General features: G+C 36.2%; 1 protein-coding gene across 1 annotated transcript in view; it reads right to left on the reverse strand.

Moving 5' to 3' along the window:
* Positions 1-1,222: 1,222 nt before the first annotated feature.
* Positions 1,223-24,092, reverse strand: part of LOC139735510 (uncharacterized) — a 107,897-nt gene continuing 85,027 nt past the window's right edge. Inside the window, exons 13-20 of the mRNA XM_071646269.1 lie at positions 9,255-9,360; positions 8,031-8,166; positions 6,281-6,524; positions 4,653-4,773; positions 4,073-4,220; positions 3,043-3,155; positions 2,595-2,802; positions 1,223-2,132 (exon numbers count right to left, since the gene is read on the reverse strand). Coding sequence (XP_071502370.1) covers positions 1,223-2,132; positions 2,595-2,802; positions 3,043-3,155; positions 4,073-4,220; positions 4,653-4,773; positions 6,281-6,524; positions 8,031-8,166; positions 9,255-9,360 — 1,986 coding nt within the window. The remainder of the gene's footprint in view (positions 2,133-2,594; positions 2,803-3,042; positions 3,156-4,072; positions 4,221-4,652; positions 4,774-6,280; positions 6,525-8,030; positions 8,167-9,254; positions 9,361-24,092) is intronic.

Below are 24,092 nucleotides of genomic sequence, written 5' to 3' on the forward strand. Positions count from 1 at the left end.
GTCTAAAGAAAATCTGATTGACAGAAACTTTGAGGAATGAAGGGCCATACTAGTGGGCACACAGGGTGCCCTCCTTCTAATAACTCCTGCCAAATCAAAGGAAAATCTGACCATAAAAAGAACAGAAAATGCATAAGAGTTTACAGACAATACAAACACACACACAAAAAGAGACAACACATTACAAACGATAAACACAAAGCATTAAAAGAGGATAAAAACTGCAATATTATAACTTTTGCGAGATAAATATTGCATGATACTGACTCATAGAATAACAGTCATTTTTGTATGGCACCTTTGACTACTACCACAATGATACCTGTACAAGCAAGAGAAGAAATAAGAAATGGTGGCTTGACAGTATCACTAATATATTCAAACATTGTCTCTCAATCTATCATAGACATATGACATCTACATTCAAGTAGTTTGGTATTTCAAGAACCTTCTAGGGTACCAGCTTCATAAAATTCTTTGTCACAGCCATATTTCTCTCAATTTGAGTGAAATACAGCTTATAGGTAGGATAGAATAACTTATGTTTCTGATGGGGCACTTTCAGAGGATAACACACCAATTACAGTCTCCATAATTATGCTAACTGAACACTAACTAGAACTGCAATGCATGATATTGAAAACTTGAAACATCTATTTAACGACTTACACATCATAATTTTTCCCTACATTTTTAAACACTGACAAACATTCAACAATACTATCATAATTTAGTATATGACCAGCATATTGACATTTTATTCTTCAATAAATACTAAATCACAAACCTTTTTATGTTTAATATTGTTCTACATAGTAGAACCGCACCAAAATTTCTTTAAGCATTAATATTTTCCCTTGGACCTTAGTTCAAGCATGATGACATTTTGCATGACTACACATGGCCAAGTTTGGCAAAATACAAAGGTTAAAATGTGCACAAGATGTAGGAGGGACATCCACTGAACTTTCTTGAGAAATTTAGGAAATATTATTATCAGTTTCTATCTGATTTCATTAGCTGCATATTGTGTTATATTGTTAGATCTAAAAAAATATATATTCAAGATAACACAGCTGGGTCATAAATAGTTTCTCCTTGGCATTTGTTTTTCATTTGTTATTACATATTTCTTACAGAAAGGATTTGATCAACATCTCTTGTAATATGCAACAAGCTATTTTTTGATCAAGGTTTACAACTATACACAAAATTGAGAGATTTAATTTGACACAAATGATACCATTGTTTCTTCATCTTTACTTTCATTAAATCCATTCCTGGATAGTGTGACATAGACAGAATGCTTGCTGGAAGGTGATTTGCTACCAGACGACTTGCTTCCAAGTGACTTGCTGCGAGGCCTCTTGCTTCCACGTCGGCTAGACTTGGGACGAATAAGGGGTAAATCATCAAAACGAGGGTTGTCCATGCTACTACTGAAGAGAGACCAGTGCTGCTTTTGGTCAGCATAAATATTGTCTTGGGTGGCAGCCTTTTTTAAGAGTTTGCTGAATGTTGTCCCTGATGGTATTCTGTGCAGAAAATGGTGTTCCAGAGTGGCTGAAGTTTTTGCTCTTGCTCTATTCATTGCTGGAGGTGCACATTGTTCCTCCATGGCTAATATGCATGAGTCTTGTGATGTTGAGGGACAACTTGTAGTAGAGGAGAGAGATGTAGAGGGTGCATTTGATGAAGAGCTAACGAGAGATAGGCAGTTCATGTCTGGGTCTGAATTTGCCCTTGATCGTGATCCACTTGGACCGAGTTCATATGTTGGCCTTGTTAAGTTGCATTTGTTAGATCTACGTTTTGATGCTCTGAAGATATGGCCCACACTAGCCAGGTGTCCAGTCAGAAACTCTTCATCATGGTCGCGACGAAAGTCTCTTCCCATAGGCATATCAACACTGCTGTTACTACGAGTGCTACGTTTGTGAGCAGGGTGTTTAATATTTGAAGGACTAAGAGGAAGACCTGTGCTGTTTAATTCCTCTGGAGGAATGCTTCCTAGAGGTGCACCAACACAAGGAGTTATCAAGTTGGGTCGCTGGCGCAAAATATCTGTGACATCCTTAGCTGTAGGACGATGGTTGGGTTGGATGGCCCAGCACTGCATCATTAGCGTTGCCCTGTCAACCAAATAGAACACAAAATATTTCACCAAAGTTGCTGCTCTGCATTCACTGTTTGACAAATTAAACAAATGGTTAGCCACTAGTGTGGCTGTTCCTTTAAGAATATTCCAAACAAACATGACTTAACCCATCGAGGACGGGCTGATATTGCTACAACACGCATTTTCCACAGACACCTGCCCAAACATACTCGGGACTCGTCTTCAATGGGTTAATAAACTACCATGACTTCTTGGTGAGACTTGCCTGCAAGGAAATTTGACAAAATTATTCAGGAAGTTAAAGACAACACATATCTATCTGCCAAATATATTACAAAAGAAAACTCAAAGCAATAATTTCTGTTGAACGTTTTTTGAATAAGTTTAGCATTGATATTTGCTGCTTTGTATAACTGACTGCCGTTTGTAAGTCTTGAAGAGTGTCTTACACAGGCAAACACTGATTGCTACTTACAATGCTGTGCTACATCCATCTGGTGGCTGGAGAGAATTTTGGGCCCTGATGTATTCCAGCACCTCAGAGTTAGACAGCTCTTGGTAAGGAAAGCTGCCCAAAGTCACAACTTCATATATGACTACACCCAAACTCCAGACATCACTCATAGTGGTAAAGATACCTTCAGTCAGACTCTCGGGAGCCATCCATCGTACTGGAAGTTTGCCTGTATCAATCAGAGTGAGGTATGGGTTACAGAGTTTTTACAAAACATATATGCAGTCATTTCTTAGCTTTGGAATCATTCCAGTTTGAGCAATTCATCAAGATCGATAATTGTACCTGTCAGGAGTATCAAACTCAGTCTATTTTAGTACAGAATGAAGCATAACACATAAGACTTATGAAATCATCGATAATTTTACCTACTGAAAGTGTGAACTTGTGAGATGTGAAATAATCTTACTTCTCTTTCCAAGTCTGTAGTAGTCCGAATCATAGAGGGCCCGAGTCATTCCAAAGTCACCAATCTTAACAACATACATTGCATCCACCAAGCAATTTCTACAAGCCAGATCTCTGGGGGAAAAAAAAGAAATTGAATATCATAATCACACAAGGTCAATGACATACAGCATTTCATATCAATATTTCATTTCTCATATGCAAGCTGAAGTTACAGAAAAATATCTATAGTGCTGCCAAACAGCAGCCTGGAGTTACCTTCGTAACTGTTCCTGTTTATATTTCGGTCTCCTATAACAACTAGTCATATAAATAATGGTTGTATCACAACTAGAATCTATACTATGAAAGATTTTTATCTGTTGTCTTTCAATGTACAAATGTATTTGTTAGATTGCAACTGCTGATCTATATCTGTTCCAAGTTCATCATGTCTCTTTCATCAGCCAGGGATAGCCTGGTGGTAGTGTTACTGCCAGGAAAGCAGTTGATGACAGTTTCATATCACGAGTTCCTTTTTCCGACACGTTTGTTAAAAATGTAGATCAACTGCTGCGATCTTACAAACACATTTGCAAAGACAGAGACAACTAATAAAAATCTTTCATGGAATATCTTCACCCCCCTGCTTTAATAATCTCTTACTTTCATTTGACTAGAATGTCATTTTCTTAGTATTTGGAAATACTGCCCCTCAATATTTAAAAGGTAAGTTGCCCTTTTAGAACTTTTCAAACAATTCTGAAGCCTATAACTTCCCTGAATCATATGCCCTGTTAACTGTCTCAAGAATTAATGGAATAGAATAAAGTTTGTATTCAATTAAAAAATGTTTTACACTCTGATTCTTCAATCTGTGACATCAATTTTCAAACAACACAGGTCACGATGTTGCTAATTATAACACAGGTCTCTTTCCATCACATATGACATAGATCTACATAATTTCCAAACCTGGTTTAGTTCATGGCATAAATATATACCTCAGCAAAAAATGTGGATATGTTAGGCTGTATGGACCATTTTCTCACCTGTGTACATAGTTGATACTGGCTAGATAGCTGAGACCACATGCAACATCTAGTACCATTGAAGTAAGAAGCTTATCAGTCATTACACTGCCCTCACTGGCCTCTCCTACAAGGTGGCGACGTCCTAACAGAAATGTTTTCAGATCACCTACGTGCAGAGAGACAATGAGAAATATTCTATTATTCATAAAATACCTATCTATCCATCTATCTATCTATCTATCTATCTATCTATCTATCTATCTATCTATATGTGTATGTGTGTGTAGAGTTACATATCCTTCTGAAGTTGATAATCTCCTCTTTCAGAATTTGACCCAATCAAAAAAACAATCTTTTTAAGCTACTTTTTTGAGGGTTGGTCAAACAAGATCCAATTAAATGTAAATCACCAGAGGACTATATTAACATGATGGGAGAGATAGAATGGTGGCGTCTTGTGACCTGTAGTTCTTTTCTCATGAATTCAAATACTCGTAATGAACTTTGATACAAAGATATATATGACAAGTAATCTTCAAACATTCATATGAAACATTGATATTAATATTCTGCGAGGGTTACTGAATCCAAAACTTACCATAAAGCATAAACTCCATAACTGCATACATTGGTTCACCCCGTGTGCAGACTCCAAGTAGATTCACCACATTTCTGTGACTGAAACGTTTCATCATTTCTGCTTCACTGAGAAAATCCAGCTAAGACAGAGAATAAGAGACTCTTTTATTTATTTATTTATTTTATTTATTTATTCATGGTTTAAAAGACAACTACCATGGCAGCCTAACAAGGCCGAATTGAGGTAGTTTACACAGTGATACAACATAACAAAACAATATCACATACAAATTGCTTATAAAAAATTAACTTACATTACGGAACAGATACAATCATATGATAACATTGTAACATTGCTTTAATGAACACCTACAGACTAAACAGGAGAAACCGATTTTACGTCACTCATGAATACACATCTGTTTCAACAAGTATCTCTTACAAAGATATGTGTGAAAGTAGGCTCTAAAAAAGCTATATTCTCGTTAGTTTTGCACACATACATTTTGCATACAGTTCTTTGTGAGACTATCAATTAATACAAATTGCATCTGCCATGAAACACACACACACACACACACACTGTAACAAGTTAGTAAGTGTGGGTTCAAAGTGTTTTTTAAGTTACTTAACTTCATGTGATGGAGGATGAAGTGAAACCCTCAGATATTTGAATCTTTGTTTATGATGCAGTGAAAACTGTTGCATGAACATAATATTTGTGGCTAGGTAGCCTTGACACATAGGTATATGGGTTTTACAGGCATTTCTGATAACTGTACAAAATATTTCAAGGTCCTAGCTTGAACTCCTACCATTGAAAACTTTCAGGAATGGGACAGCTAATTTAGAATTAAAGATTTTGTGCAAGTAAAGAATCCAGTCCACCCACACATTATATATCGGAGTTAGCATGACTCAGGGTTTTACATATGACAGAATGTGAAAAGAGCCTGTGAGTACTCAGAAGACAATACAACTTGTGTGTACAGCTCATGAAGGGGAGACACAACAAGTGGTGTGGAATGCCATGGCAATAAAGGCTTCATCTTCTGTCACTCTCGACATTTTAGACTAAAAAGCGGAGAGGCTTTCTTATGCAATGTTTTTTCTCATGCTCAAAATATTGGCTGTACGAACTTGACAATAATTTGTGAAATGTAACAGTTTTACAATGGTATTAGGGGAAGACAGAGCTCGACAGCTATCAAAAAGATTGCTTGACCTGGATCCCCCTAGTGGCATGGAAAATATTTCTCAATAGTTGCCTGTACTTTCCAATAGCTGCATGTATTTATTCTCAATGGACTTTTAGTTGTTTGTATTTCTCAAAGTTGAAAGTAATGAGGAAATGCATGCCTTTCACACAAATTTGTGCAATTCCTATTGTATTTTCTTCTACAGTACTTGCCTATAACCACAAACCATTGTAGATTTCCCGTGCCGAGAATAAAAACCTACAAAACATTTGTAACTTTTAACAGATTGTAAGTACGATTTCCTAACCCTTTTACTGAGTATTTCATTAATCTTTCTGTATTCACTGAATTCACATGTATGTTCATGTAACTTTCCTAGTCTGTTGAAGACCCCAGCTGATAGTATTAATATCAATACCTTTAAATATTTTGCTTCACAATCTCCTACCTTTTCTGCCACAGTTGCTCCAAGCTTCAGTGTCTTGACAGCGACTGCTGCCCACTTACAGTTGCCTAGCAATGCTTCCCCTCCATAGACAGTACCAAAGGCACCTTCCCCCAGCTTACGATTGAGGACTACATTCTCTCTAGGCATCTCCCATTCATCAAGAGTAATGAGGGAGTCCTCTCCTAGCCCCATCAACGTCAGCTGCTTGATATGCTGTTCAGTGCGCTTCACTTTCTTGTCATACCTTGTAAGAAGACAAGAGTATCACATCATTACTTGTGCTGAATCTACTCAGTACTTATACTTTTAAGTGAACTGCATATATAGATATTGCATTAATTGCTGCAATTAGTAGATATGAACATTTCTTCAACAAATTAAAACTCAAAATGCTATTCGGTCAGCTCAAAAACACATGTTGCGTTCTTGAGAAATTCTATTAAGATCCATTAAAGTCTGATTAATATAAAGACACACTCTAATCTTAATGCTCATGAAATTCTTACTATGATCCTTCAAATCTGCTTCTGAACTCCTACCACCCTCCTTTCGAACTTGTACCAAACTCCTATAATATTTCTTTCATACTCAAACTATATACCCCTACCAAACTTTCATCATACTTCTTTCAAACTCCTGCAAAACTTATCTCAGATTCCTACTATAATTATGTTCATACCATACTCAAAAATACTGCGATCATACTCAAACTCAACATACTAAACACTTATCTACCAAATTTCACTCCATTAATGTATCTCTTAATGAATCAAAAGGTCATGCTAATTCTGTGCACTAATTATATTCACCAAATCCCTTATTTCTGCAATTTCGATTTGACTCTCCTGTTTCCATAGTTTAACATTCTTTACTCACTAGAATGGTTCATGTAGTCCTCCCTTTTTTGGCAAATGAACTTCTTGATTTGCTGAATATGGCACAATACCTCACTCCTTGTAACTTATGGCACAAAAGCAAGTGCAATACATACAACCCAGTGTTTTCTTTTCTCACTCCTACACTTGCACTGAGCAGACCTGTAACTTCTACTGAAAGCAAAGCTTTGTTGTCATTCACTGAGTGACTGACAGGATAGACAAAATTAACTCAGCAAATGAAATCAGGTAATCTTTCATATATCAATCTGCAATGAAAAAGCAAGTTCCTGGTAACTCTATAAGAATTCTTTGTTGCTGTTTTGTTTTGTTTTGTTGTTGTTGTTGTTTGTTTTGTTTTGTTTTTTTTTTTGGGGGGGGGGCATGATATGACAGCAAATTTCATGTTATGAATGCCCCTTAACATCAGATGTTATGCACTAAAATTATCTTTAAAATGTCTCTCTGTGTGAATGAAGGTAGCTGATTCACAGCTATGGCAAACTCTGTCCCATTAAACTCATTGGTATAAACACTAACAGTCTATGTAGAAGTCTGAAGTTTCATGGCACAATGTACATTGAGTAAATTCTTGTTGTGTGTGTTTCTTTCTATGGTAAATACAAGTGCTATGACTTTATGATGTATGACAATCTCTTCTTGTTCAATGCCTACAAAAATTGACAGGCCATATAGCAGATATAAACAGGAAGTTCAAGTAAATACAAATTCTAACCCCCTTTTTCTTACATTGTGAAAATTATCAGTGAACAAGAGCTTTACTGGAATACACAGAAATAAAAAGCATACAGATATATGACTGATTTGACTTTAATACTATCAGAAGTTGAGCGTGGGGATAAATCCTGTGGTACCTGCGTTTTATGAAGACTGCCAAGATAATGGTTGAGATGAGAATGATGATAAGGAGCATAGTGTTCATGAGAGCTATGGCAGTCCTGCAGTCTGATCCTAAGGCTTGTCTCAAGCCTTCTACCATGCACGTTGGCCCTGGTCAGATTAAAGGGGGGAAAATGACAATCAAAATCTGCTAAAGAAGAACTAATACTAACTCTGACTAATATCATTGTCATCATACTGTTAAGTATGGTTATGTACTTAATTAAGTAAAATACTAAAAACACTGTACAAATATCACATTCAACAACAAAACACTCGGGCTCTGATTTCTTTCAAATTGTGTTTCATGATTTGGTTGTTGTTTTTTGTTCTCATATGAGTGTTGAGCATGGCCGCAAGTAAAATTTATAAATAGACACCCCAGCATGTGACACTTAATGCTGTTACAAAGTATCTGCACACAAATGATGCTTAAAAATAAGTCTGTGTGATCTCTGTATCATTACACATCAACAAAATCTATGCAATAGAGTTAAATCTTTATATGCCATGGTGTAAACTCCCTGTGTGCCACATTATTCTGAGACAGCAACGTAGTTATGCTTTGGGGAAACATTCTGCTTTTCAAATCTATGTAAGTTCAATAGATTTTCGTTACCCTGGTCATGTAATAACCAAAGTTGTGGAGAAAATGCCAAGCTTTCCTTTGATGTAAATTGTATGACAGATCTATGACTGTTTTTCTTTTAAATGACCAGTAGCTACATTACTGTAGAGGCATGATTATTGCACTCAAAACAGTTCCTGAAACTTAGAATTTATTCGCAAATCCAGTAGGGAACACCACTCGATAGCCAATCATCACATAAAATGAAAGCCACATGTGGCAGGAATGGAATCGCGAGAAATGCTTTCATAGTACTGTGGCATCTGGCTATTTATCAATCGATTTGGGCGGCTTTGTGCATTTGAGCAGAAAAAGCGAAGTTGGCACGCCGTCGACTGAGTCTGGCGTGCGAACGTGGCATATAAAGAGTTAATAACCACAGGTACTGTTCAGTATACATGTTGACGTGCAAGCAAACTAAAGAAAATATGTAAACAAACAAGTTCAAGTGTCTTGTCTCTGGCATATCAAAATGTTTCACTCAAAATGTTTAACTCATATACTATATGCACTTTGAAAAGTGAAGTAGATTTCCATCAGAATTTGGTGTACTGGAGGAGTTACTGCATACCGCCATCTATCGGCTGGCTGCCTGCAGCCCATAGGATCCCTGTTGTATTTACTGTTAGGACACCCTCATCCGTAGTGTCCATGTCAGGCATATATGTTGCAATGATCTGTGGCATAAGAAGAAAGAAAAACGAAAACATAAATAAACATTTTGATAAATATCTAAAAATCAATCAGCTTGGCTAGCATTATAAAGAAATATCTTCAAATTCAGATAAACTACCTTCCCCTCTGCCATTGCACAACCTTCAGATGACTTGAGACAGGAAAGTTATGGACACAATGTAAATATTCAAAATTGTTGATAAGTTTGATGCAAATATTCAACATTACATTTGTGCATATGCAGAACATTGAAAGAAAGTAATACTTGATATTCATTAGAAAAAGCATGCAGATACTGGAGGCAGTCAAAATTGATTCATTCACAATGATCTGGTGACAGCTAGGGAATCTCTATTTCAAAGGGAAAAGAGACAGGCCAACAAGTTAAGTAACAAATAATATATCTTTACAATACTGGATGTTCATTTACTGAACTTTTCTCTAATTCTGTCACAAATGTCTGTGACTATACTGTGTTCATGAAACTGTTACTCAGTCCCTTATGAGACTAGTTTGAGGCAATGACAAACTGGAATCTCATGACCAAAGACTGACCCACATGTTCAGTTGTCCAGCCTTCCTGAGACAAGGTTGTTGGCTAACTCTAAGCAGGATGACCGCAAAGAACCAGACTCTTCCAATTAGTCAGATGATTTCATAAAATGAGCTTTTCCTCCCTAATAGAGCGGATTATGGTCTGTTCAAGTGAAATCTGAGACCTACCCAGGAAAGAGTAAAAATAAGCAGTGGGCATACGGCTGCCTTCCATTTAAAATACAATCTATACAACTGTCAATCTAGACACTCTGTGGTATCTGAGAAGAATTTTATATCAAACATTTTAGAAACAGAGAAGAGAAAGTTCTGAGTCAATGTGTGTGAATGATGAAGCTCATTATCTTCCAAGGCACCAGCAACAGACAGTAACAAAGCAAGGTCATGTGGTTCCACAAAGTGAATTAGACATACAGACAGCCACTCATTCCGTACCATGAACTCTAGTCATTATAAACTTCTGATTTGCTTACTCTGGATTGCAAATTTAACAACACACAAAAGTGTCCCATGCGCTAGGGGAGTAGTGCATTCATCATAGTCAATTAGTGAAAGCAACATCTCGTGAAAATGGCTGTAACCTCCTCATTTGCAAAAATATCTGTATGTGAAAATAACAACTTATACAGTAGTTCAGATCTGTTTTCATGAACACATAATTAGACAGGAGAAAGGGTGGAGTTAGGGAGTGAGTAGGAACTAAAAGGATAGCATGATTATTATGATATCTCAGACATAGGGATTCTTCTCTTTGTGTTCAAAGGATGATGAATAGTGAGTCACATCATTAACTAACCAGAGCTTTTTACTCATGGCAGCTGACAGAACCTCATCCCCCCTCTCCCCCCCTCTCTCTCTCTCTCTACTTGAATGACATTTCTTTCATCATTTGCACATAAGATTTCCTTCATTTTAAGGGTGACTGCTATTCCATACATTCCTTGTAGCTCACATTCAAGAAGTTCATAAGATGGCACATGTTGAGGAGGTATAATATCAATTATCCATATGAGACATAGTGAAACACAAACATAAGACATCAGAATTCTGAAGGGCTCAATATCAAAATCTAAAAACTTCAAAACACATCTAGACTGAAATATTCTGAAATAATTCAAATATTGAGCCCTTCAGAAATCTGATGTCTTATCCCATTACCATAGTAACAAATAATCTTTCTGAAAAACATATAATCTTATTTCCTATCAAACCATGCTAAAATGTAAGAAAAAAAGACTAAAATAATAGATTTGGAATTATTTGTTCAATTGCACTTAAAGTCCTAGTTCTTCTCAGATGTGTTTTCCTGATGCAATCATGAAATATTGTTTTTGAAAAATAGACATATTTCCCACTAACTCGTTGAGGACGGACTGATTTTGCTACAACACGCATTTTCTATAGATACCTGCCCGAGTTTACTTGGACCTGGTCCCAACAGGTTAAACAGTACTGAAAGGTAATAAAAGTAACTAGATCTATAGATTTAGAATTACTCATTCAATTGCATTTAGAGTCCTAGTCAATTCTGGTCTTCTCCAGTTGCCAGGGGAAAAAAAATTGCTTGAAAAATAACACATACTGCTAATTTTACAGTACCAATAAGACAAAAGTGACTAAATCTATAGACTTAGAGTAACTTGGGTCATGGGAATTTAAAAAAAAAGTCTGTCGCCATGGTAACACCTGAAAAATTCAGAAACTAAAACATATATATATATATATATATATATTGAAATAATGTAAAAACATAATAAAATTGAGTATGTCTATTTCATGTTGAAACTTAATTTGCTATTCACACCTTGGTCAAACAGAGTCACATTTCCTCTAAAACACGGCAGTTGCTATGGCAACAACTTTGCAGAAATTGCTGTTGGAGAAATAAGAGCATTTCTATATCACAACATCACACAAATCACTAAGTACACAAAGTTGGCTTTACTATCTTATCTGTCCATTTGCTGATAAATTGGTGATAGGCAATGGTCCAAGAGGTATTGTCAATGGGGACAAATCAATTAAATAATAAATTCTGATTTGAAAAGGAAATAATTGTGCCTGTGCAAAATTAAATATTTTAACAAATAAGAAATGTCAAATTTCATTTCTTTCAAGTAACACATAAAAGGAAACTCTTCACATTCTTTTTTTTATTGTTTACTCTTTCTTCAGGTAGGCAAAATATGCATGAACTATGGTTGCACAAAAAAATTGCAACACAAAAGCAGAATATGTCTATTTGATGGGAAGCAGCAGATATGATATGAACACATCTAGCCAATTCTAAACAATGAACCTATATCATATTAGAACAAACATTCACATTCATCAATGAACAACTGGGGTTGCATTTGTTATACATTCATTTTACTGCCTTGTCAGTATAAATGCAAATAGAAAACATTTACAACTCTTTTGTCATCATAAAAGATTGAAAAGTTGCCAAAATATGAGAGGTATCTGAATAACACCAGGAGTCATCTGCATGTTAAGAATATGAAATAACGAGATATCAGAGAAGGGCATGACATTGGTTGGCCCAAAGTTAAGAAGGGATTTCAATCAGTCATAAAAACAATCTACACAGTTAATAAACTATTTTGAACAGATATATCATAATGCCCGAAACACTTCCAGGCACAAGCATTTACTCAAAGGAAAAACACACCCAAAATAAAATGAGAATAAAGAGACAGTTAGCATTTCCATTTGACATCCTCTCCTGGATGTTTATTTAAAAAGCAACATACATACACACAGACTGACAAACGCACACATACAATCTGCACACTTTCAGGAAAAAAAAACAACAACAACCCAGATTGTGGCCTCGGACTTGCAAGGGTCACACAAGTTTGATGATTTTTTGCCCCCTGAATTCAGACCAGAGGGAGTCGGTTCGTCTACTTTACCTCATTTCCTGGACTGATCTGTTTTTCTCACGATCCCTTTCCATGTTTGTTTTAACTACTTCATCTCCAATGAAAAGGGGATACCTTTCCTGAATGTCACCAGCTGTATTATATTCAGCCTTCTTCAGGGCCAGTCAGTATTTAGGGACCATGATCGTTATCGATCAACTCCTCTTGAGATTAGACATTAAATAATATCATGTGTCCCACTCATGTGAGAAACATCCATCTACCCTAACAGGTTTCCTTGGAGGATGTATCATTGCAAACAAAGATTATGTGACTCTTGTTGCTAATAAGAATGTGACCTCACAAAGTATTTGACAGCAAAGATCATCCTCATGATAAACATACAAACACACACACACACACACACACACACACACACACACACACACAGACTATTGTCTTTTCAAGGGACATCAATGTCTGAATGGTACATGCCTAATACCAGAGATTTTTCTGAAAAAAAAGGAAATACAATTGGTTTAATAGCTGAATGATTATTTGCCTGAGTGTAGCTGTCTGAACAAGTCACTTGTGTCTAAGCTTGGCTATCTCAGTCAACAACATCTACTCATGTTTGTCCTAACTTGCCTGTCTGAATGACTTTATGTCTAAACTTTGCTATTTGAACAGCTCTTGTGTTCTGGCATTGGCTATACGTGGAATACATCTTAGTCATGGTATACAATACTTCATCAATAAATAGCTGGAATAAGCCCTATATATTGAAAAATAATTCTTGTAACATACTACACTGTCAGACTTTAAATTCAGTAAGAGATTTCCTGGTTTATGAACTTTCATAAATCTTATCTTATCCACTTAAGAATATTTCATGCTGATGTCCAGCTAGTTATTGCCAGCTCCTATCACGTCTCTCCTATACACAGCAGAATACAGTATGCAGATATTGACATCCTGGCCAAAAAAATAAATAAATAAATGAATAACAATAACAACAACAACAACAATGACAACAACAACTCACACACAGAGAAAAACACAGAAAAAACACAGCATGAATAAAAAAAAATCACCCCTTAAAATGTGTGTTTCTTAAACTCCATAAGTCTTTCATTTATGTTTGCCAATATATCAATTTGTAAATGTTCACTCATCTCTGACAAATGACCCCTAGCTGGGTATCACACAAAGCATGATATTTATATAATTTTTAACTCTTATTTACACTTACATTGATCTGATTGGAGAAGAGACCAGCATGTCTCACAACACGGAGCAGAATGTGAGAACATAATATACAGTCAAACCTGCCTTAACAGCCACCTGTCCACAGTGGCCACTCTTTCATTTCCCTTAGGTGGTTGCTATAGCCATGTTAAGGACCCTGTTTACAGCAGCCACCTGTCTATAGTGGCCACTCTTTTCATCTCCCTTAGGTGGTTGCAAAGGACCCTGCTTACAGCAGCCACCTGTCTATAGTGGCCACTCTTTTCATCTCCCTTGGGTGGCCGCTATAGACAGTTTTCAATGTACATACTAACAACCTAAAAGTTTTAAGTTCAAGCAAACTCCCGTTGGTTTTTCTGCCAGCCTAAACAGTGGCACAAAAGCCAGGTTTCACTATATTTGGCTTACACTGATCTAATAGAGCCCACTAAATCCCAAGATTCCTTCATAACTGCACCTAAAGTTATCTAGTAGAATAGGACTCTCAAATTAATCAGTACAACACAGAAGACAAGTGAAATGTAAGTATTTAATACTGCCATTCTCTCTAGTATTGTATCACAAAGGATAGAGGTTTCAAAGGATGGTGGGTGCTGAGAACTCTCTGAGTGGGCAATGGGGGATGGAGCCTGTCATGGACCAGACATCACCCACACAGCTTCCAAACTTCTCTCTGAATAGAAGGGAGTGTGATGCATACAGAAATATGTCACAACCAGTTAGTTACAAATCTCTGGCAGATCCCAGATGCTAAAAGATAATGTTGTCATTAATTTCTGGTTTCTTCAGGCCACCACTGGCTTCAACATCCTAGCAGATCAAAGCAAACTCTGAAACCCATCACACATAAACACTCCTTACATGAAGCTAAATCCAACACATCTGCCAAATTTGAACAAGAACTACAGTGTACGATCTGCTCATTGTAATTTTAGTGAATAGTATTATTTGCCTTCCACTGCACACTGTGAAGGCTTTGCACTCAGCATCTCATATTTGCTATTACATTTAGCATTGGTGGAATACATGGAGAGTTTTGTGCACTTTATCTGATTAGAACATAGACCCATATCTGTTTCCTGTGTTTACTATCTATCATGGTTGGTTGTATATCACACACAAGCCAACTGAAGAACAAAGAATGGGAGTCTGAAGCAGATACCACGTTAAAATCGAATGAATTAGATGTGATTTTTTTTTCATATCTTAATTTTTGAGGTGTTGTTTGATGTTTAAATCAATTTTCATGAGGTGATGTCCTTTAACTATAGAGCCAATGCCATCTAAGTCATGACTTTGTGCATGAAATACTTTTGTGTATGTTTTTTTTTTCTGCATAAAACCTATCAATGTATCTAAATACATGTACATATTCAACTATAATTAATAGACTATCACAAAATCTGCCTTACATTTCTGGAATGCCTACTGGTGCAACTATCAAAAATTAAATTTGGTAAAATGTATGGCACTGCACTGCCACAACTCTGATGAAAAAAGGGAAAGGAGGATAACAGCATCACAGTTAACCTGTGAAGATTTGAGACAGTCATGCAAGGTTGTTCTCATCTAAATTGTCTTGATCCCAATGTCAGCCCCAGATGTCTGGTAGAGGCTCCCCCTTCACCCTGTCCTCAAATCAAGATCCCAGTGATAGTACCTTAACAATTGAAGGTTATGGTCAGGGGAGTTTCAAGTCAGCCTCTGTTATGAGGTGTAAAGCTCTTTAATTGGTATGAAAGGGGCAAAGCCCACCTAAGAGGTACCTGGAGTCCCTAGTTACCGTATCACTTCTCTCCCACATGCCATCCCCATTCCCTCTCCTTCATGTCCCTCACATGTAGCTCTAGAACATTCTGCAAATCAAACCTGACAAGCATCATATCCAATTTTGACAAGTCTGTTTCCGAGAACATTGAAGCAGGATGACAAAAAGAGATGAGAGGAGACGAACGGGGCAAAGAGGGCTCCCTTGCCAATTACTTCCCTTCTTCATCTCTTACCATCATCTGAAAGAATTTTTTTGATGCTGCTTGACATGCATCAATACTTATTTTGGCTCAACACAAGCAACTCCTTTTACTGTGAGCACAATGTTCCGTTTCTTTAAGTCTAATATACCAAAGTCCAATTTTATTATCATCTGTTGTAGGTGATCTTATATGTTTCATATGAATAACATTGCACATACATTTGTACTACTAACAGAAAAGCAATGGCTTGAGTAATCATAATAATGGTGTATACATGTTTTCTTTTTTTCTTTTGCTTTCATTCTTTCTCTCTCTCTCTCTCTCTCTCTCTCTCTCTCTCTCTGTGAAGAAATATAGCATACTTTTGAATAAAATCTACTAAAAGTGTAGCAGATAAAGCACACCAGAAGTGTGACACAATAGCCTACAATGTTTGGAACACAAAAGGCAACATTACCAAACACTCTGGGAACCTACAGGAGCCAGCTATACACACACCTCCATTACAAGCTTGAATTAAAGGAAATCAAAACCCATATATAAATGTGGATTGATTGAAAGCAGCAGTATTAGTAGCACACATCAGTGAAAGCTTGAGGAAAATCAGGCGATCAGTTCAAAAGTTAGTGTTGTCATCGTTGAATAAGAAGATTACTGCAGTTCATGACAACATGTATAGACAACAATATAAGAAAACATAAGGAAACTTCAATATATTTTTTTTTTTAGCATACAATAAAAGAGTTCTTGATTTAGCTCTTTCAGAAAGCCGGGGGAATAATATTACCATAACATATGTCATTAACAAGTTGATGGAATGTGTACTTTTCATGAAAAATACATTTTTTAAAACTCTTCTTATATTTTCTTTATAATGCTGTCAATACATCAAATATCACATTTTAAGGCAATAAAAAATAAAGAGGAAAAAGGTAAAGAAAAGGGGTAAAGGAGAGAAGGATGGACAAATGCACATTTACTTTTTTGGTTGCTTGTTTTTCTGTATAAGTCACATTTATATGTCAGACATGATACTCTCATCTGACGTAGCTCTCTCTTCCCTACTGAGTCCCATCTGTTTCTCATATTCAGTGTTCCGACACAATGCTACTCAGCAAGCTTCATAGACCTTGGCTTTCATTTTAGTTTCTAGTTTTCTCTGAAAGCAGTGAGGCCCCTTTGTGACATCATAAAAACCAGGGCATGCAACAAATCTGGAAGCAGACAAAGTTCAAAGCATTGTTTTCCTCCTATGGCTGTGTCAGGCCCTAGCAGCTCTAAAAAGAGTTGAAAACATAATGATCATAAATCATAATATTTCTTGACAGTTTGATAAAGGAAGACTTATCATCAACACTTTTTTTATATGACTGGTTCCATGCTTGGCGCTATTTCCAGTTTTATTTCGTAGTTCATGAACATGAAATGAATGCATTCAAATATATTAGTAACAAGACTCCAAAGAGATTATCTACATAGCAAATATGAAGCTTCTTGCGAGGTGATAAATCAGTAATTTCTACTAAATTCAAGCATGCAGTGACCAACATGTGATTTAAACAACAAGAAAAGAATGACAATATGCTTGAAACAAATCTTTCGATGTTTGACAAAGGACAAGTAAAACAAGAAAACATTGTCATTTTCAAGACTCATTTGAAATTTGTCTTTTTTTCATATCCGACATCCCTGCATTACCCAAAGCTAACATAAATACTTAATGTATACAAGCTTATCAAATAATTCCTCATTTCTCACAATGGATATACAGAAGTTTGAGAAATAGGGTGTATTTATCAACTCACTTCTGGCATAGAATTAAGGTTTCCAAACAACTCTCAGGGAGATTTGGGCAGTTGATAAACACAATAGGTTTCACTATGCATCTCAATATTACGAGTTATTATATTTTCATGTCAAGATTCCTTAAGATCTGGTTTTATCTACATCTCAAATAATTTTGATTATAAAATCTTGGTAAAAGAATTTCACAGTCCAATTAAACACAAACAAAATAATTAACTCAAAACATATTTTGATTATCACACAACAGAGAAAAAAAATAATGCTGGCATCAAGAAAAAAGATATTGTATGCTAAAGGAATATAATATAAATCTTAACTTAAGCAAGTTAATCTATTAATATTTTAATGTGAAACTAACAGGATCTGGATGAGAATTTGTGGCTGGAGTGCTGAGGAATTGCAGCTCAGATTGGAGTTACAGGTCTCTGTCAGGCCATAATCCATGCCTAAGCTCTGCCAGACTTGGCTCACGTCCTGTGGTGGAGGTTGATGAAGAGGCATGCTGGGAGACTAATTGTTGGCCAACCACATTCTGATCTCTTCTATCCGTCAACCAACTTTGGAAAGCAAGGAAGAGAATCTTAAGCCCAAATGTTGCAGAGATACCAATACATTGCCAAATGAGTAAGTCATATTTGTCTCCACCCTTTTCTCTAGGTGACTGTCAGACATGTGGTTGTTGAGTGTGCTTGGATCATCGAAGGTCCATAGCCCAATCAGACTGGTAACTGTTTTACCACAATAGGCCCCTGGTGATGCTGTCAGGGCTATGCTAGCTAGTGTGGTTGATGCCACTTTCTTTCCATGCCAATGCTGTGGTTTTCAGACATGCCCAGGGTGTTGCACCTCACACAAGATGCTGACTCCTGTCAGTGTGTGGGAGGCAGGTGGCATTAATAGCAGGCCAGCAGGGTAGGGAACACTCTTTTCTCTTTTGTCAACCAGTTCTTGCAAGTCATGGGGTGGTTGATCAACAGTCAATTTAAATACCATTCCAGTCTCTAGCTGTCTGTAAGAGGCAACATTCATCCTACCAGCAGGCAGGTGCTGGTCAGATTCATCACATTAGCTTGTTTCTATGTAACACATGCTGTTCCCAAGAAATTCATGAGACCAAGCTATAGATTCATTTTGTCAAGAATCAATACAATATTTAAGTCGTGAAACAAGTAAATAACTTCAATGCTGATAGTTTCAATAAGTATAAGGCATACCTACTTAAACAAGAAATCCTATCAGATATATCATGATTTCAGCTCATAACCACACTGTGAAAATGCAATATATACTTCATGGAGTTTTTACTTTTCCAAAATTTCATGAGTCAACTGATTATTGCCAAATTAACAACTTGAGAAAAACACTGTTTCATGCAACAAAAATGAAATGTTTATTATGAATAAGGGAAATCATTCCTTTTTATCTCAAAGATGGAAGATACTTGGTATTAATGTCTTCACTGTGGCTATTGAAAACAAATTCAATAACTTACAAAATTTATGCAATTGCTTTTTCCTGAATGATATGGTTCATGTAGTATTCAAATCTATCATTTATTCTTGATGGTCACTGAACAGTAGCTGGTTAGCTTTAGAGAATAATTGGGAGTCAAAATACACATCTCCCTCCTACACTCACAGAATACATCCAAGCCAACACGAGTTAAGCATTGCCAAGTGCTAAGGATGGGGAAATGTCTGTAATATGCAAATACTCTCCAAACATTTTTCAAAAATTTTAAAATTTCAAACTCACGACCTTTCAAAAAAAATTAAAAAGAGCTTTGGAATTCTTACATAATGTCACCCTATAAATACATACCTATACAACTGACAATTTGTCCTAATTTCAAAGAGTAGCCTGCCTATCTATAGTGGTTTCGGGTTGGCCAAGAAACCGATAGCAAGGCCTTTGGTAACGAGAAGGTATACATAATATGTGACTGTGCATCACAAAACGAACAAAAAGTCGCACGCACTGATTTTGTGTGAGAGCGGAAAATAGGTGAAATAGGTCAACCTAGCCAATCTTGACTTTTTCATATTTTCTGAAAGAGCAAGTCTTCTTCTACATCATACTAAAGTTTGGTATCATAAAACGAAAAGAAAATTTGGTTATCAGCAGTTTTTCTCAGTGGAACACTTTTTAGTGGAATAGTGTGATAAGGTGTTTCTGAAAGAGTCCTCTTTTCATTTGTTAAAAACCCTGTCCATGCCTATCACTTTTAACTCCAATAACTTTAGAAGGGATAACGCTAATGCTTTAAAAGATGACATTTATCATCAACAGAATGTGTTAATGAGGCATGCACAATTTCAGCTTAATGTGGTCATCCCTTAATTGTTATTGCTCTGGTGTTTATCATCCTGTTATTTGTTCCATTCATCGCACAGCTAGCGCAGCTTGGTAGAGATTAAACGCTTGAATAGACCCTGTTCTTCAGAGCGTCTTTTCTCAATTCACACTTATCCAGGGTGTGTACTTTCTTTCCAATATTTAGATAGGTTAGGAGAGTCCATTTGGATTGAATTATATATCATTTTAAAGCTTAGAGTCTGCTCTTTCAGAATCTGACCTTAACTAAAAAATCCATGTCTGGCGATTTTTTGTTCGTTTTGTGGTGCAGGGTCACATATAAGAAACTTGTACCAAGACATGAGCTTTCACTGCTGGAATGACATCTAAAGCCCATTTGATCTTTATCAATATATGTGTTTACTGTCCATGAACTGTCTCCATGAACAACAGTGTTCAACTCACTGATGGAGCAACCCTGTGAAAACAAGACTAACTGATTAATTAATCAACAAAATCTGATGGGATTGACCTTGTTCAAGACTTTCACTTGCAAGAAGAGTTGGTTTAACCCCTGCTATGACACTTTCATGTGTATATGTATGCATACCTTGGAATGGTAAGTTTGAAAAATAAAAGGACAAGAAGCTTCTTGATATTACTGTATTGTGCATGGTATACTGCAGGTGACCATGAGCCAAATGTTTTGACACATGTACCTCCATCTTACTATGTCGAATAACAGTGAGAAAAATATTAAGAGTTATCTACATCTCATGTTAAATAACACCTGGCAACAGAAAAATATGAAAACAGAGAATTGAAGAAGTATGATAAACATATCTGTCATATACTCTTTTTGTTCTTTTTGACAGACAGTACCATTTTCCTGGTATACTTTCATTTGTTTTGAGGCTACCATCCTAGTCAATCTTTGCATCATATGATGGCCTACTCCAGCATTTGTTTCTTTAGTGCTGCATTGGTAAGATGCTATGAATTGTGATATAGAAGAAGTTGTCAGATGAAGTTACAAATCCTGAGTTCAGATGATACTCACTTTATAGCTGTGTTTAATCATACAATCAATCTGTGTGATTTCACTGTTATGTTTGTATTCACATTTTGTGAAGAAAAAAAAATGCAATGATAAAGCAAACAAATTCATAGCCTTGTAACTTTCAGATCACAGCATGATCACAGCACGAGTATCAAGAGTCACAAGACAACAATAATTGATTTAATGAAATTATGCTAATAATGTCAATAATTAAAGTATTTAATAGCAATTATGAGGCTGCAAATAATATTGTTGAATCTAAACCAGGAAGGCTTTTGAAGTGTTCAAACCATCATCCAATATTTCCTGTCAATTTCATTGTCTATGGTACCCATTTGTACCTCTGTGTTCAACAGGGACATGGCAAGTAAATATATCACGCATGGATACAATTCAAGGGAGAATCTGGTGTGCCTTGGATCTCTTGCTACTAGTCTAATAATAATAAGCATAATAAGCATAATAATAAGCATAATTACTAGCATAATCTAGGATTCTATCTAATGCACTATGATATTTCCATTGAATTCAACACAAAGACACACACACACACACACACACACAAACACTAACAAGAAACCAATGTGAAAAATCCATTGAAAAGTTACAGAAAAATCCTGATGACTTGCATAAATGGTTGCTAATCCCTTCTTCAAAATCATAAACAATCAAATCTATCTACAATGACCACTCACAGGAAACTTAAATGTGGTAGTTAGACAGAAATGTGGTAGTTAGACAGATGGGTATTACAGAATAGTTCAAGGTTAAGTCATCGTGATAGATATTTTCAATGTCCCATATAATTACATGTACCAAGATACCACTTATCGATGGTGGCTTTACGAACTGGATGTTTGATGTTATGAATGTTCAAATTTTGGTCAATTTTTCAAATTTCACTTTTTCCCATTCTTTAAATGTCCATATCAAACTCTATCCATCACAAAAGTAACAGATCATGAAAATCACAAAAATACATAATTGCAGTAGTGGCAAATGGTAAAAAAAGCACAAATGTTGCTATTTGCCATTTTTTGTGGCAATATGAGGTGGCAAATGTGCCTATTCGCCCTTCGTAAAACCTATTAGGTGAACACTTACACACAGCTCCATAAGAATACCGGTCTGGCAAATCTGGTGCTTTCACAAATATTTGTGGAAGGGATGGAGACTGGAGGAACTCACAATCTTGTGTTACATTTTGTCACCTTAATTCATTCCATGTAAAAAGTGAGTTTATATGATATTACCATAATGTGTTCATTGTGATGAGGTAAACTATGTTACGTATTTCCTGTGAACACCAATATATATATATATTACGCGCAACATTCATGGGCGAATGATGCATTCTTCGTTTTATGTAGTGCTCTCTTTAGTACTCAATATTTGTACAACGCAAAAACGTGTGGCTTTACGAATCGACGAATGGCTTTTGCATCAGTACCAGAGAGCAGAACATTCCACTTTCATCACTCTCATAAAATAAACATCACTGGATGAATGTAAGACACATTATTTTATGTTTAACAAAGTCATGAATCATTGAATGCAGTTAACTCATAATCACATTTCTGCGCAAAATCTTACATTTGCCAATTCATAATGTCAGCGATGATACAATGCTATCTACCAATTGCCTTGCCCTTTCAAACAATCACCAGTTGCTTTGATGAGCTGAAGACAAGTTTTAGCAGCATTTGTTGGCTGGTCACTCAGACACTGTGCTCCACTGGGCAAAAGTTGTGTATACTTTTGCTTCATCCAGCATGAAATCTAAGTTGTGGTTGCTGGTCACGTTACAAAAGTAGTTGCCATGCACAGGTTCTCAACTACATGTTTCTTTCTGCTGAATTTCCATGTGGTCACACTGGGCAGACGGTAGTCACAGACAGCTTTTAGAACAGGTTCTAATCTATATAATATCACATGGGTACTGGCAAAAGCAGCTATGTGATATTGCATAATTTTAAAAGCTCACTGACATGAACATTGGAAATATTTAAGAAAGGATGGATATACAAGGAGATAGACATGATCAATGTCTTCATGACATTTGCTCCTGTGACAATTGCTCCCATGAAATATCTGCACACTAAGCCAAACATAAATTCTACCCACAAACATAACCCTAACTCTAATCCTAATCCTCACATCAAACTAAAACTAAAACCCTATGACAACCCTTACACTAACCCTAAGTCCTTGGAAAAAATAAGACAGCATCAGAAATTGTTACAGAAGCAAATGTCGTGTCACTAGGATCAACAGAAGGAATAAGAAAATACCCAAAAAAAATACATATATACAAGCTGACATGCACAGAAACTGTATAAAGACATCACTGATGATAAATACAGGGAATTAGAGACATATGAGATTGAAAAGATGAGAAGGGAAGAATTTAGAATGGTTGATTAAGGATAATATTGACCCGTTGAGGACGAGTCCCAAGTATACCCGGGCAAGTGTCTATGGGAAATGTGTGTTGTAGCAAAATCACACTGTCCTCAATGGGTTAAAGATTACTGAAAAATGCTGTATGTGAAGAGCAAAAAGAGAGGCTGGAATGAATGTATAAAGACATAAGAGATCTTATGAATGTCTTCCATACAAAATATCTAATAGTCAACATAGAAACAGGAAAATAAAGGAAAAGGTTTTGGGGGAAAATGGCTGATTAAAAAATATCAGTAAAAGACAGGAAAGGAAGGAAAAAACTGCAAAGGAGAAAATGACAAGAGAAAGTTACATAGAGTCATATTAAAGATACTGAAAAGAGAATAGCAGGAGAGCTACACCAGAAAGAAAAAAAATGAGCAAAATTAGAAACAGCAGATTCAATGATATAAAAAAAGATATAAGGAAAATAATATCAACAGATTATAGCAGACAAACCAAGAAGGAGACATCTCTCTCTCTCTCTCTCT

Source organism: Diadema antillarum, unplaced genomic scaffold (genome assembly GCF_040938485.1).
Source record: "Diadema antillarum isolate AM-2024a unplaced genomic scaffold, OU_Dant_1.0 scf00000028, whole genome shotgun sequence".
Taxonomy (NCBI): Eukaryota; Metazoa; Echinodermata; class Echinoidea; order Diadematoida; family Diadematidae; genus Diadema; species Diadema antillarum.